This window comes from Manacus vitellinus, unplaced genomic scaffold (genome assembly GCF_001715985.3).
Source record: "Manacus vitellinus isolate BGI_N305 unplaced genomic scaffold, ASM171598v3 scaffold_49_pilon, whole genome shotgun sequence".
Taxonomy (NCBI): Eukaryota; Metazoa; Chordata; class Aves; order Passeriformes; family Pipridae; genus Manacus; species Manacus vitellinus.
In genome coordinates, this window is record NW_021940603.1 from 4,271,921 (window position 1) to 4,287,916 (window position 15,996).

General features: G+C 42.2%; 1 protein-coding gene across 2 annotated transcripts in view; it reads right to left on the reverse strand.

The window, feature by feature from the left end:
• EPHA4 (EPH receptor A4) overlaps positions 1-15,996 on the reverse strand; it is a 161,606-nt gene that overhangs the window by 60,507 nt on the left and 85,103 nt on the right. For both annotated transcript variants that reach the window (XM_008931215.3, XM_018080024.2), the window contains one exon: positions 3,584-3,739. In XM_008931215.3, coding sequence (XP_008929463.1) covers positions 3,584-3,739 — 156 coding nt within the window. The remainder of the gene's footprint in view (positions 1-3,583; positions 3,740-15,996) is intronic.

A 15,996-nucleotide genomic window follows, 5' to 3' on the forward strand; every position in this document is an offset into this window, starting at 1 on the left:
CAGCAAGTACTGAAATATAATGAAGCTCTCAAGGGTTGCCTTGACATTACTTTTGCAATGCTTCCAAAAGGGAAAGGCATCCATGTTTTCCACAGTTTGTGCTCAGGTGTATTACAGGTCGATCATACCATCTCCACGACCAAGCACAAAGCTGACAAGCCCACTGTGCTTCAGAGCTGAAAGTCTGAATTCCCGAGTTTGGTCAAAGTAGCAGATGCAGGGCGGCTCTGGCCCTCAGTGGTGACAGACACATTGATGATTATCCCCATGAGGCAAGTTTAAAGGAAAAGATGCATCAGTAAACGTGTATGTCGAAGTGTCTATTCTTCAAAGCCCACTCCAATGTCTTACACTGTGCCACATTCTGCTTTTACTAGTACAAGCCTTAAGCCAGACATAATTATTCACTCTAACAAAGCTGAAATAGAGGAGAATACTAAAACAAGAGTTTGAGTTACTTTTTTAGGAGCCTGATGCTTGGCTTATCTGAGGTTAGATACAGGTTTTACAGCTCAACAAGGGATGGCAATATCAAAGAGTAGCATTATGGAACGATAAAATTCTGGAGCACCTTTCCAACCAGCACATCAAGAAATAGCTGTTGCGTTTCTTACTTACCATGGGAATTGCAAGAAAGGAAAAGGAAAGGGAATTCTCCAATTCCCTTTCATCCACTAGCACAATCAGGCTAATGGAAAGTCCTAACAGTCCTCTTACCCCAGCTTCGAAGGCGAGATAAGTGACAGGGTCAGCCAGTTTACTAATAAAGGAAATCAATAGCCAAGGGTCAAAGCTTTACAAAAACACATCTTAAGAAGGCTGAAGTTCTTCATCTTAAGAAGTGTTAAGAAATAATAAAGAAAGGATCAATCCACAGTCCATTCCAGGTGTTCTTTCCAAATTACCCAATGTTACTTTTATTCACCTGGTCTAATAGTTCTCCAAGTGAACAGAAACCTGATTTTACAAGCCAGTGGAGCAGAGTCTATCTTTTTGCTAGAAGAATGGATCTCAGATACTGTGTTTTATTTCTTCATTAGCGTGCCGTCACACTGAGCGATTACTAAATGCAGGTCTGAATGAGAATACCAGAGTTAAAGAGAGCATAATGAACAAAGAAGGTGCCTGATTATTATGGCTGTCAGCACAAGGGAATTGGGTTTGTCACCTGGTTTAACCAACTGGTAAGAACTGATTAGAGTCTGAATCCTCCTGAAAGAATCTTTGATGTTTATACTCCCTTCTGTCTCCACATTTTGTCAGGAAAGGCAGACAAACGGGGACCTTCTTCCGAAGGATGTCCCTTAAGCAGAGGCCCTCTAAATGCTCTCTGTCACTTGCCTCAGGTGCATGGCCAGAAGGCTACTCAGTGTGGGGAATATGGCAAAGGAACAGCTCCCCAGAGCCCCTGTCCCATACTCCATGAGCAGCCACGCAGGCAGGGCTGCATTTTGTGCCTGAGCAGGTCCTACCATCACAGCAGCATTCAGACAGGGCTAAGGCTGACCCCAAAGAGGGGCTATGGGCAGGCACAGCAGGGACTGGGAGGGCACAGCTGCCCCACCAGCCAGCTCAGAAATAACCCGTGTCATTCTTTACCCTGGATCACAGAAAAAGAAGCCCTTAAGCTACAAGGAAATTCAAAGCTATTAAATGGGACCTCCAGAGACAGGCCTGTTTTCCAAGAGCAGGTGTCCACGGGATTGTGGTGTTGGCTTGCCTCTGCATGCCGAGTCCTCCCAGACTGTTGCAGAGATGAAGGCTGAGGCCAGCACCACGGCCTTGCCTTTTCTTCTGTCCTCTTTGTATTTTCAAGTTAAAAGACCAAGATCAGCAACTTCAACTTTGACTGACCTCCAAAGACAGGGATGGGGAAGGGTGCCTGAAGTAGGCCCAAAACTTGACAAAAAAGGGCTAAGATTGCAGGGGTACATTTTGCAATACAAGCAAACATACATATCATTTGCTCACTATTTCCCCATCTGGAAATGTTTCGCTCTCTCCTCATACTTCACTAACTGCACATGCCTACTTAATTTCAACCAGTTGATTACTAATTTGATTTCAATTTGATCAGGATATCACTCACTGGGACCAGGGCTTTGAGAAACTTCTGCTGGTATAATATTATTTAGGGTGTACATTCCAAACAATAGTTCTGTTGTTGCAGAAAGACATTTTTCCTATCAAAATGGTCAAGTTTTATATCTCCTAGTGTAAATTATATTATATAAAGCATGTTCTTGCCCACTTAGGCAAGTTTCAAAATACAGCTAGACCTCCATTCCCAGTCAACACTTGGCAAGGGATATATGGACCTCTCTGCTTCCTATTAAACAAAAGCAGCTGCTCTTGGCTATGCCCTGGCCTGCTCAACCACCACCCAGCAAAACTCACTGCTGAAAAGAAGGAGATCACTGAAGAACAGCTGGAATCAAGGGGGGGTAAGGAAGGGATAAGTGCTGGCTTAGTTATGGACATACTCTGTTTATGCCTTGTAAGGAAGAAATTAAGATTTAAATAAATGTGAGTCATCTCTCCAAAATTAATTCACAATGTATTAAGATGTTACAAAAGAAATATCTTGGCTGTCCCTCACTCAGAGACACACACACTCTCTACATAAATACACAGCTGAACTCCAAAAATCTGGAAGCATTTCCAATAACTTTCAGGGAAAGCCACACATGGATATCCCCCTGGTAAAATACAGCCCTTTCACTTATTGCTTGAAACTGCTCTGCTCCTAAAGAAGTGAAAACCAAAGATGACACAGTTAAACACCAGGACATGCCTGGAATCCCAGGTCTTCAGCTGTGTGAGCCATAAACCAATACACAGGACAAGGAATTGCTCCAGCAACTCTGAGTGTGCTCAATGCATCTCTCCTTCTCCCTGCTGAAGGCATTTTGGTAGAACTAAAGCAAATTCCATTTGCTGTACATGATGTATTTATCTAAGTAGGATAAAATAAATCATGCCTTGGATGGTTGTTTCATTAAAGTTTAAGATTTACTATTACAACCCCTTTCAGATGAACACTCATGTTGCTAAGGGTCACCATCTATATTTCAAGCAAATTATATATATGTAATGATATTATAAATATTACCTATTTACCCCAGGTCATACAATTACAAGAAAACCTTTCACAATTTCTGCAAATATAAATATTTAAAGAGATGAAAGGTGATGTGATCTACTGGCCAGGTGCTCAGACTGGAGCTTAGATCTGTATTTTATTTCTACCTCTGTTACTGAGGTCTGCAAGTCACTCTTTTTCAGCTGCATCTCCTCCCAGTCTCCTGATTTATTTAGACTGTAAACTCTCAAGGGTCAGCACAACCCTGTCACCATTAGGAATTCAGGGCTGAGAACTAACACTTTCTCTCCCAGAAGTGTGAGCCAAAATCCAAACCACATCTGCAAAAGGCTGTAAGATCTACTGAATCCTGCTCACAGAAGCAGAACACTTTTCAGAGACACAGATCTCCGGGCAGTGTTTCCTACATACACAGTGAGAGGAAGACAGGAGAAGAAACGGACAATGAAAGGGAAAGAGACTGTTCAAAGACCAACTTACGAGTGCAGGGCATGGAGGCAGCATCATTTTCAGCTCGGAAGAAGCCCCGATCGCAGGTGCAGGAGGTAGAGCCTTCCCAGATGGAGTAGCTGTGAGGCGGGCATTTGGCACAAGCAACATCTGTCGAGAGAGCCTTGTAGTATCCGATTTTGCAAGCTAGATGGAGGAACAGGAAGGGAGAGTGTTATTGGCCCAGGCTGTGATCATAAATTGCTGGCTTACTCATTCAAAATCAAGGCAGGAGACATTTCAAAGAGATCTAATGATGTCCTCTTAGCCCCAGGTGAAGAATTAACAATCACCACACTCTTAATGAGTAATCCTATGTCAGGGGATACTGATTTCTCATTCCAATAAGAGCCATTTTAAAAGCTGGCTTGGAGATGGCAAAAAAAAATTATACTCTATTGACACTACCAGAAAATCAACTGCCTCTTTATGCTTACCGTGGAGTTGCATGTGGCTTAACCAATGTCCACCTGCACCCACACACACACACACAGCATGACAAATGGGGTGCTATTGGTTTATTCTGTGACCACTTAAGGAATGGCAGCTGAGAGTCAGACACTGCCAATTTTTAAGAGGGAGCGGGACAGGAACTCCCTGCTATTGGCAGCAGGGGCCTCAGCCCAACATGCCCGGAAATGGCACATCTCCCTCCTGGCAAAGCAGAATTCATTTGGCTCTTTCTCCCCAGGGGAGGAGATCAGCAGTGCTCTCCTCTCCTCAAAGCCAGGGCATAACTGCACCACTGTCACCAGGTCCCATGGACAGTTGGCAAGCTTTCGGTGACATCATCTTCACAAATGCAAAGCTTACACAAATGGCTACTTTTACCTCAGTTGGAAAAAACTCATTAGCATCATTAATAACACATTTTCATAGTGGTTAACAGGTATGTCATCCTAGAAATTTCTCTCTTGGCTAGAGATAAAAGCCCACCATCACCACTCGCTTTTAGCACTACGTAGAAGAGAGAAAATTCCCAGGCATGCAAACCAGTAAAAAGGAAAGGTTGTTCCCAGTATTTACTGTGTGACTCACTCTCACATCTCGTCATTTATCACCTATGCTACCTTTAGGGTTCCCCTGCTATGCACAGACTCCTGTTGGGAGGGCACAGGCCCCTGTGCAGCCAGGGCTCGCTCTTTCTGTTTCAGCCTTTCCTTAGTCCTCCTTGTTCTTTCTCTCCTTCTCTTACGAGGCCCTCCAATGGGAAATGGAGAAGGATACAAGTAAACTTTTCATTTTAAACATTTATAAAAGAGCAAGTTACTTCATTCTTATTAAGCAGAGCCTTTTATGGAATTTCCCTAACAAGTCCTAACTTTACGATGTGCCACACCACGTCCAGGAGCGCTGGGAGATCAGCCCCGTGTCGCTCGCTGGGGCTGTCACTGGAGCAGAGGACCTTGTAAAAACCACATTGCTCAAGTGACCAAGATTTATGCTTCCAGAGTTTACACGCATTGTGTTATTAGATAAGGTTCAACCTGCAAGGTGCTTTTTGGCCATGCTTCAAACAGCCTTGGGGTTTCAATTAAAATGAGCAACCACAGCTCCGGCAGGAAGAATCACGGGGGTCAAACCCAGCCTCCCCACATCAGAGACAATTAGGGCTTGAATACAAACCCACCACGGATGGCCTATCAACCAGGCACTTACACTATGCAAAGACAACTCCTGTAAAACAGCTTATTGTGCTTGTGAGGGGAACTGCCCAGCAAAAAAAAAAAAAAAACAAAAACAACAAACTAAACCAAACCACACACACACACAAAAAAAAGTAACCATGGGAAATAACCTTTCATTTTTTTCGTATAATTTGCAATATCTGGTGAGCAAGTTGTACTATCACTACATGTTCTCTTGTGCCTGGTTTAACAAGAGCAGCAGTCAAGTGGCAGATGCTGATCTGAGATATTATTCCTGTTTTTCACTGTCACGGCTCAGATGAAAAATATGCCTAAGCCTGTATATGACCGGAACAGATACCCACAGGCAGAATCTTGCTGCCATATAGAAAGACAAGTCTTTGGAAAGCAGAATACAAGAGGAAACCCCGCTGACTGCTCTTATCCACAAAATTCTTTCCATTATTCAACATTTTAAAAATTAAACGTGTAAACTCTAATATTACTGTTAATATGAACATCATAGTTCACAGAAATTATTAAACAAAGAGCCATCTTTAGCATATTCCTGTTATTAAAATACTTAATAATCAACAATCTAGTACAAGACTGAAGATACTGCTAGGGCTATAACACGCTGCTGGAAAGAAAAATGTCACAGGTAAAGATTTTTGCAACTGTTCCTCCCCCTCCCTGTCTTCTCAGACTCTGTGGTTTAAAAGGGAATAGATGGATTCAGTGGGTACTGCAAGGTCAACACTCTATAACTCGAGGATTTTTATCCCCTCGTTTCATGCACTGTATTTTGTTTTCTACTATATTAAGCCAAGATCATTAATATTTCAAGACCTGAAGAAAGCTCTCCAAACACAGTGGTTGCTCCTTAAGCACACGCAGCCATTTTGCTTCAAAAATCACCTACTCCTGAAGAGAGTTTCCTTCATTTCAGTGTGCTCAGAGATTCACCACATTTCATAACAAACATAAAAGGGCATTAGAGAATGTGCTGCATTAAACCAGTAGTTCTTTGCCCCCAAGAGCTCCGTGGTACCGTCACTTAAAAACTCGAACCTAATCCTGTAAAAGCTGTTCTTAGCATGAAGTGCTGCTGACACACCTATTACAACCAGTGCCTGTTAAGGCTACGGATGGGCTTTTTTTGAAGGTTAATGATTTAGTAGGCAAACAAGAAGCCTGTATAGAACCTGTTCCCTGGAAGTCTTTATTGCTTGCTCATGACAAATCTTCACGCGGCTGCTTTTCTAGGAAGGATTTGCTGGGTGAGACCCAGCATGAATGGGGTTCTTACACAGTTTTCGAAAGATGCCATTGTAAAAAGATTAGTTCACATGTGCAATGCAAACTTTGAGTTCAATTTCTTAGCTTTGCCTTAATTAGTTCTTTCTGTTAGGTTTTGGTTTGTTTTTTTTTAAAGAAGGAAAATCTTTTCTCACATTCAGATCACCCACCAGCATAACACGGTTACAATTGACTGCACTGGATTCAAGGGAAATTCTTAAACTAAGTATTTTCAGCTCACAGTTTTTCCTCAGAACAAATCCCATTGATTTTAAATGACCATCAGCTTGAAATAATCATGCTGATATCTTTGAGTTGTAATATTAAACTCAATTTGATTTCTATTTCTATTAAAGTGAGAGGATTTGGCAAACATTGCTGGTCATTATTACATGCCTTTTTCCTTCTTTTTTTTTTTTTTCAAATTTACCAGAGTAAATTTGAAAACATGTTAAAACTGCAAAAATTGCTCTGAAGAATTATGGAACTCCAGTCAAATCTAGATGTAATTTTTCTCAAGCTGTTTTTCAAACTCCATTTTCTCATTAAAACCTGACTTTCAGACTCATGGTTTCCTGAAAAAAAAAAAAAGGAAAGAAAGAATAAATGTGTGGGCTGGAGAGTCTGTTTGCTTGGTCTCTGAAACTGCTGAATTTTCTATTAGAAAATTTCAGACAGCAATTTAAGAATTTAAAAATTCATCTTATAATGGAAGAGGCACATTCTTTTTTAACACAAGTATGACAAAATAAACATATTAAATTGGTTTTTGACCATTTTCAAATAAGCTTTGGGGTTTTTTATATTGGGGATGGGGGAATCTTTAAAAAATTGTTCTTGCAAATTTAAAGTTGTTGAAAAAAACCGCCAGTACTTCCTTTTAAATTTTTCCTTTATCTTTGTGGAAATGGCAATGAATCATTCCATCATATACTGGAAAAGGCTTGACATGCTTAATAGCCCTTTAAAAAAAAATAAATTATAACGTCTTGTAAAGGGTTGGATAAAGAAATCATCCCAACCTCTTTGTTGAAAAGTCCCTAAATAATTAAAAATGCAGTGCATATCTTAAAAATATCTCAGGGAGCTCCAAGCAGAGGCTTTGGTAGTGCCATGGAGGCAGCGCTCGGCTCCTCGCCCAAGGAGAATGAGCAGGATCTCAGGCAGGGAAGGGAGAGACCCTGGATCCCAGCAGGGCTGGTCAGGCTCTGAGCAGTGATAGGATGAGGAAGGTCCAAGCAGGCCAGCCCTGAGCTGAAAACTGCTGGGCAGGAGCTCGGGCAGCAGCCCTGGCAACCAGGGACGAAGGCCAGGAGAAACATCCTACCTGAGGCCTCAGCCTCTGCTGAAGAGGAGAACTTGCAACTGAGAAAATACTGATTTCTGATTAGGAGCTAATCAATAGGGTGAAAAACAAGCACAGAAACGTGGCTTTGCCCAAGTAAATCTAGTTAAGTCAGTGAACTGATAATAGAAGAAAATTTGGCATAGATGTTCTGAAGTGTTTTTTTTACAGAAAGCCCAGTGGGATGCAGTCCTTCACAGGTCAGCATCACTGGCTGAAGAGGCATTGCCTTAGAGACCCCTGTGCCAAGGGCTTAAGTCTCCACACAAACATCACAAGGAAAGGGCCCTCAACCAGGTCAGGACCACAACCAAACAGAAACCACACTCCTGCTGCACCCTCCTGTCCAAAAGAGACCTACCTGTGCACCACCAAGAACATTTATTATCACAGGCAAGTGAGAACTACAGCTAAAATCTGTAGAGTTGGCTGAAATTTGAAGCAGAAAAATGTATTAGCTACATGCTCAAAAAATACCTCAAAATTCCTTGAGATTTTGAATCAAATCTCCCTCTACACACAACAGAAGAGGGAAAACTTCTTTTAAGTCAATAACTGTAGCCAACTTTAAACAAAGATCCTAAAATAGCACTCTTGGTGAAATGAAGGACAGAGCAAATGATTTAATAAGAGATATTTCAATGTCAGGCTTATAGATTTCAGTGAGAAGAGAAATTTGTGTTTAAAGACTTGAAAAAATACTTTGATAGCATATTTGATGTCTTTCATCACTGGTTACTTTTTCTTCAGCTCTTCTCTCTCTGGAAATATTTTAAGCTCATGTTTTAACTGCACCCTTAGGAACAAAAAGTTACTTTTATTTTTCCCCTTGAATGTTGTTCTTAGTCTTTAAGAGGATGGATTTTCTCTCTTGGATTGTAACAAAACCACATCTGCCACATAAGTAGGCAGCATCTTCTCAGCTTTCTTTTACTGTTATTACCATTTCTGAACAGATTTTTGTGTGTTAATTATAGAACTCAATCGTTTGGATAGTCTCTTTTGATGAGCTTTCTGCCCCGCACCATGAACCCCTCTGTTATTGTACAGCTGTTTTACTTCCAAATGCTCATCAGGGTTTTCTAATTGTCAAGCTGTCCCAGCAACTAGTTCTTTTGACCTAAAAGTCAAAGAAAGGGAGTCACCCTTGTCTCCCCGACATGAATACCACAGGGGTCCCAGTGGCCCCCTGATACGTACGAGACAAAGCCTTTCCAGATCATTGCCACTACAAGCATAATTGGGTTTGGGGTGAAATGAGAAGATTTAAAATAGGATGAATTAATGAGTTTCTTGTAAAATTAAGTCATTCTCCTGGTCCAATCTAATCACTCACTGTAATGCCCCTGAGGGTGATAAATAAAGATCCTTAGAAGCCAACGGGGGGAAGAAAAAGCTTTCTCTTGAGCCTTTCTTAAAAGTCAAGTAGTAGAATCTGATGTGATGTACCAAATGCTGTTTCCAAATAATGTCAGATTCCTTTGATGTTCACATTGTAAGATCTTTGCCTCCTATTAACAATGACTGTATTACTGCTACAAATTAAAAGGAGTTCCCATTTTTAACTCGTATCGCTGATGAGAAAACCAGTATTTCTACACACTAAGCATATATTTTTGATGCATGAATGACACAAGGAAACACAAACACAGTCCCACTGGGACACAAGGAAACACAAACACAATCTTACTGGGGAAAGAGTCTAGACTGTTTGACTTCAGAGTAGTTTTACTCCATGATCGGGTAACAAAGGTAGGAAGTTAATAACAAAAATAAAGGGAACTTGGAGTACAAATGTACTGTGATTTGAAATCCAAACTCTGCTTAAGCCACTGGAACTGTGCATGCAAGTACCCTGGCAGGTAAGCACCATATCTGGCTAGAATTTTCCCAGTGCAGTAATTCTAAATGTTAGAAGAAAGGCACCAGGCATGTGGGGTTAAACTGCACCACACCACAGAGATGACTCTCCATCAGCTACCTGCACCCACCCAAGGACCTGGAGGTACCACCATGGCAGGAGGACTCAGTTATGCCAGACCAAACGATGGAGGCTCCGCTGCAGGTGCCTGTTGCAGCCCTTTTGGCATTGGGAAAGGCTTAGCTACAGGCAGCAGGAAGAAGAGGAGGGCAGCATCCCAAGGCAGTAGCTGTAGGTCACAGCAGGACTCAAAAACCTTTGGCAATCCAAGAGAGTGCATTGCCTGATGTGCATCCATGGAGATGTGGTGACACCTCATTGACAGGTGGCCAGATTTTTATTTGGCTCATGGGAGACAAGAAATTCCACTGCCTACTTCAGTTTGAGAAGCTAAAAGAAGTGAGGAGCCAGAGAGATCTTTGGTGTGGAAACAAACCACTATCACCATCCGAGGTCTCTTATTGAATCCTCAGGAGGGAAAGGGATGAGGCATTCACTGCCAACTGCAAGGTGCCCACTGCTACAGCCTGTCAAAGACAGCAGGGAGTGGCCATTCACTGACATCAGTCAAATCCCTCTGCACCATCAGGTACATCCCATCAGGTCCCATGGACTTAGTCCTCTCCTGTAACACTTCCACAGACTTTACTGGACCTGGAAGGTCAGACAGTCAACCTTGCCAGTGAAAGGCAAGGCAAAAAGGCATTTGGTACCTCAGCCCTTGCCATGTCCTTGGTCACTAACTCTCCTCCCCCACTGATCAGTGGGACCGCATTTTTCTCAGCCTTCCTTTTGGTGCCTGTAGGAGCAGGCGTCCTTGGTGTCCTTCATATCCCTCACCACGTCCAACTCCAGCCAGGCATTGGCTTTCCTAATGCCTCTGCTACATTCTCAGGCCATGGCTAGACTATAGAATCCCCCTGGGTGCCTGAGCTGTGCCAAGGGCTCCCTGCCCATCCATCCTGGCCTTCTGCTACGTCTCCTTTGCCTTCTGCAGCTGCGATGGGCTGCACGTGTGCTTTCAGCAGATTGTCCTTTAAAACTCACCAGCTCATATGGGCTTCTTCACTGCCCTCACGAGGAGAAAACTCCTGAACAAGCCAAAATCTGCTGTCCTGAATTCCAGAGCTTTAATGTTTTTTTCCTAATATACGTGAAGTCCAGTGAAATAAGCCAGGAAAAACGAAGAAGTCTCTAGCTCAGAAAAGGGCACAAGCACAACAGGACAGGACATGTGATACAGCAATCTGTTCAAAAGAGAGCTACAGGCACACACAGAACTGCCAAGTGTATGACAAGAACCAGAGTGGCCTATTAATCCCAGCCAAGGAGGTCCTGTTCTCCTGGGTATCATTTTCTTGACACAGCCTTCAGAGCCAGACATTTCTGCTGTGCAGACCCACACTTGGACACCACACACAGCCAGGCACAGACCCATGGCACCACTGGCATCACTACACTTCCAAATACTCTCTGCAGGGACAGAGCTTGCAGTTTTGGAGTGCCACTCCTAAGCAGCATCAGTTCTCCTGGGTTTTACACAGAGAAATGCTTTGCTTATCTTCTACAGAAATATTTCAAACCAACTTGTATCTCAGCATAATTATGCTGATAACCCAATAATTTCAAAAGCTGAAACCTACTTTATCAGTCACCCTTTTCTAAGGAAACTACAGTCAAAAGCATAAAAGAAAAAATTAAATACATATACAGTTCATATGTTAACTAAGTTTGATAGGCACACACATAGAAAAGCCCCAGAATTAAAAATTAGCTTTTATTCTTAAAAGCTATGAAGAATTATTCTGAACTTTGCTACACAGCTGACAGATCACAACTGCTAAAGAAAAGAACCCCCCTCAAAAATATATGAATTTGAAAATCTCACATTTCTATGGATTAATAATAATAGCTTATCCAAGTAATCCACATCTTTGCTATAGCTGTGGTATTCAGGGGGAACAGCTGGGGTTAAGTTTGACATTTCCCACATCATGCTCACTACTGGTCTTTGACAGCACCCTGATCTCACGTTAGCTCTGTCAACCCCACCTGCATATGCAGCTTCCAGCTCTGCACTGGGGGGGAACCCCTGAAAAAATCTCACCAAGGCATCTTAAAAGAAAAAATCAGCCCCTGGACAAAATATTTGCTGCACCAGGTTTTTGTCTGAAATCAAAAGAAAAATCAGAAAGCTAAAAATCCAGGGTGAAAAAATTTGTGATTGAAAAAAATTTACCACAAAAAAAAAAAAAAAAAAAAAAAGAAATAAAATCCTTTCTCTCAGCGAGAAGTCAGCACTTTCCTCAAGGAACGAAAATCCCAACCTGCTCTGCTCTCTACAGGAAGATATTTGCTAGGACTGGCAAAGGCAAGCGAAGCAGCCGGCGGCCACCAGCGGGAAGCATTGGGGACTGTCCCCGCAATGCCACCGGGAGGTGTCCCTTCCTGCCAGGGCAGCACTGAAAACACGCACAGCTTCACGTTTAAGTGCCTTAACGAAGAGGAATGTGCTGCTGAACCGGGGACTTGGCACCTCGCGGCTCGCATTTTTACTTTTTTTAAAAATACTTAAGCAATAAACAGATGCCCTGGTATGATACAGATCCCTCTGCTCAGAAACAGCGACAGGGCGGCTGTGCCCTTTTTGGGAGCAGAGAGCACCAGCAATGCCAGCACACTCATGCAAGAGCTAAGGGGATCTTTAAAATACTGCTGCCTGAGCCAAGTGTTCAAATGTTTTGTGCTTCAGAGTGCTCAGGCTGTCACTCTGCTCTATCACAGACTTCATCTAACTTTGAAAGTTTAATCACCTTTATACAAGCTGTGAGATTTAAGAGATGAGTCAACTAATCAGTTTCAAATAATTACTCAATTAGAAAAACAAGTTGACAGTTTCCCTTGAACAGAAGCAGCAGCACGAGGAGAATCACCAAACACAGATTTTAAAGCAAACTTAAAAAGTTAAGATTTAGGGTTTTTTTTTAATAAAACCATAGAAAATTATGATTTTGTTCTTTAAGCAACTAAATTTTACAGAAAAAAAAATAACTACTGAAGTTTTACCATATATACTCCAGTGAAAGCTGATTAATTGGCCTGAATCTCCACATTAACAAGCCCTAATCCTCTTGTCAGGAGACCTGCTTACAAGCTTCTCTCCCCAGTGGTGTAAAAGCACTGATGAGAACAGAGATCTGTATCTCAAAGCACTGTCCAGCCAGCCTGGGATTATCTCTCATCTCCTAAATCTTAACAGCTCTGTAGAAAGCCAATTAAACCTCCAAAGTTAGATGAAGTCTGTGATAGAGCACAGTATCAGCTTGAGCAGTTTAAGACAGAAAGGCCTAACACAGAGCTCCGACATTGCTGTTTAAAATATAACTATTAGACCCTAATCAGCTGAGGGTCCTGGACTTAGAAAAGAGTGTCCTTATAATGTATTAAAGAACATCCAACATGTTATTTCCAGTTATTTTAAAACGGTTTGTATTTTATACAGGCTAGTGAGATGCTGAAATAATTATTACATTAATACCCTTTAACAAATTGTCTATTGTCAAGAATTTGAGGATTGATCCTGCCCATAAATCCTTTAATGCTGTCTCCTTTGTGCAAGTGGAATTTCCCTCCACAGCAGAACCCAGCATAGCTGTAATGTTTTCTGCTACTGTTTGAACTTGTATCATGAGTGTGATGGAGCCACATCCTGCCAGCACACTAAAAACTACAGTGTTTTTCTGGGCATCTTTATTCTTGGTTTAACTGTGAACAGCCCAGAATAGAGTTCAAGCTCCTATCTCCAGAGCTATAGCAAGATGCCTTAATATGGTTTAATCATCACATCCTCTCTAGATGGCTGTATGACATTATTTAAAAAAAAAAAAAAAAAAAAAAAAAAAAAAAAAAAGCCAATAAAAACCCACCCAACTATTTTGGTCTCCCCAGAGAATTGCTTGACACAAAGGTTTTGGGAGATGTCTAAATATAGACAGTTCTGGTGAGATCCGGGTCTGTGCAAGATAACAACTCTGCACTATTTTTGACTGTTTAACAAAGATGCTGGGAACACAATGGCTTCAAACAAACACTGCTTTGGCTCTCCCCAGCACTACAGAAAATAGATGAGGTGCTTACAGAATCACAGAGTCTTTTAGGATGGAAAAAACCAAGGAGTATGACCGCTAACCCAGCACTGCCAAGTCCACCACTAAACCAGGTCCCTAAGTGCCACACCTACACATCTTTTAAATACCTCTGCTTCTTAGAGACTTCCATCAACACCACTGTAAAAAACTATCAATCCTCTACTAAGTAGAACATCAATCAAAATAGTGGCATGCAAATCATGATCCATTAAGTACTTCACACTTGATTACCCACGACATTTTAGAGAGGGTCATACATTGATGAGTTGCTTCTCTCTTCTTTGCCCTTTGCGATTTGGAGTACATAACCACTTCTAGTTCATTACCAATGCAAAATTTAGCACTAAGCTCAACTTAAACAAGAGGAAAACAGCAGCTCAGTTGTTTGTCCTTTTCTCCTTAAATTTGCTCAGTCTGCATGTTTCTCTACTTTACACAAATCACACCTTTCCAGAAGTGTTGGACTTGAGGCACATGCAGGTGCACCCTTGTTTAAATGTGGCATTTGCTACCAAAGACATTCTAAAAGTGGAAGACTCAAACCACCCAGGATTTTCCTCAACACTTTTCTTCCCCCAGCTTTCTCCTAGATGTGAAAACCAGTGTGAAGTTTCACAGAATCACAGAATGGCTAAGGTTAGTAAGGACCACTGGAGGTCTTCTAAGTCCAACCTCCCTGCTCAAGTAGGGTCCCCTAGAGCCCATTACTCAGGATTGTGTCCAGACAGCTTTTTAACAGCTCCAGGGAAGAAGATTTGCCCCTCACTGGGCTAACTTACAACCCCCCAAACCTGCCAGAAGCTATCTGGAAGCCATTCTTCTGCATTTGTTCTCACAGCCTGAAGCTTCACAACGAGATGTGATCTCACAGCTACATGAGAGACCATGATAGGTGTAACTCCTGGCTCTGCCACAGAGGCTGAGGACAGCTTGCCTGACCTGCCTCTGGCATTCATGGACAAAGTCTGTATCACGGTTTTAAGAGGAAACATCATTCGCTTTCCTCCCACCTGGTCTGGCCTCACCTTCTGCTCACTAACTCTCTGCAGGTATGGGAGGTTCTCACATACAGATAACCCTTTCTCGCAGGAGTCAATGGCAAGAAAGAAGCAGCGAGCAGTGGAAAAGAAAGCGTGGCTGCTCCTTTGGGGCCCCTAAATTGAAGGGTGTAACTACACATACACCCAGTGTGTAAACTTCAGTATCCCTGCCTCAGATCATCCATTTAGAAAGCGGCAATAAGATTCACAATAGATACATCTAAGAGCTGTTGTGAGGTTTAATTAAGCAATAGAGCACTTGGAGATCTCCAGATAACAAGGCGCCCATATAAGAGAGGAGGTGATTACTTCTGATGAAACAAATCATGACAACAACCTGGCTCAGCAGGGAATACCCAGGGCTGTGTCAATTCTCTTTTTACAGCCCTGATGGAGGAAGCTTGTGGAGATTGTTCCTCGCTCTTTTGCATCTCAGGCTTTGGCAGGATGTTCGAGAGGATGCAGAGAAATGCCTGCATTGGCTGCACGCGCAGAGATGTGAAATACAATCCCTATTTAAAAATCAAAGAGCTGGGAATCTGCTCCTGTCAACAAGCCTTTCAATAGGGAAGAATAATTTAGCAAGAATAGATGAAATCTCCCACCTTAGGGTGATCTGGGTGGCTGTGAGGAGAAACGCGTTTTGGCAGTTCCCACATTCTTTTGTCAAACTTCTGTTGTCTGGGAAAGAGCAGAGTGCCAGAAGCCCTTGCAGGTGAATACCTTGGCTGTTTCATGCTCACTTGATTCAGAGCAATAGCGTGTTTATCTAGATGTTTGGAAAGTTATTAATGAGATCAGCAAATCCTTTCCATGTATAAATTATAAATCACCTTCAGCACTGCCATGTAAATGATCAAGTCAAGTGAGAACATGCTTATTTATCTGTGACAGTCTTTTATCACCAATAAATAAAAGCAAGGCAGGAATTACCTCAGGATAAAATAGCACTGAAGCACCATGAGTTAGGTCACGAACAGAAACACCAGCACGGCAGAACCCCTGTATCAAGACATCCTGAAG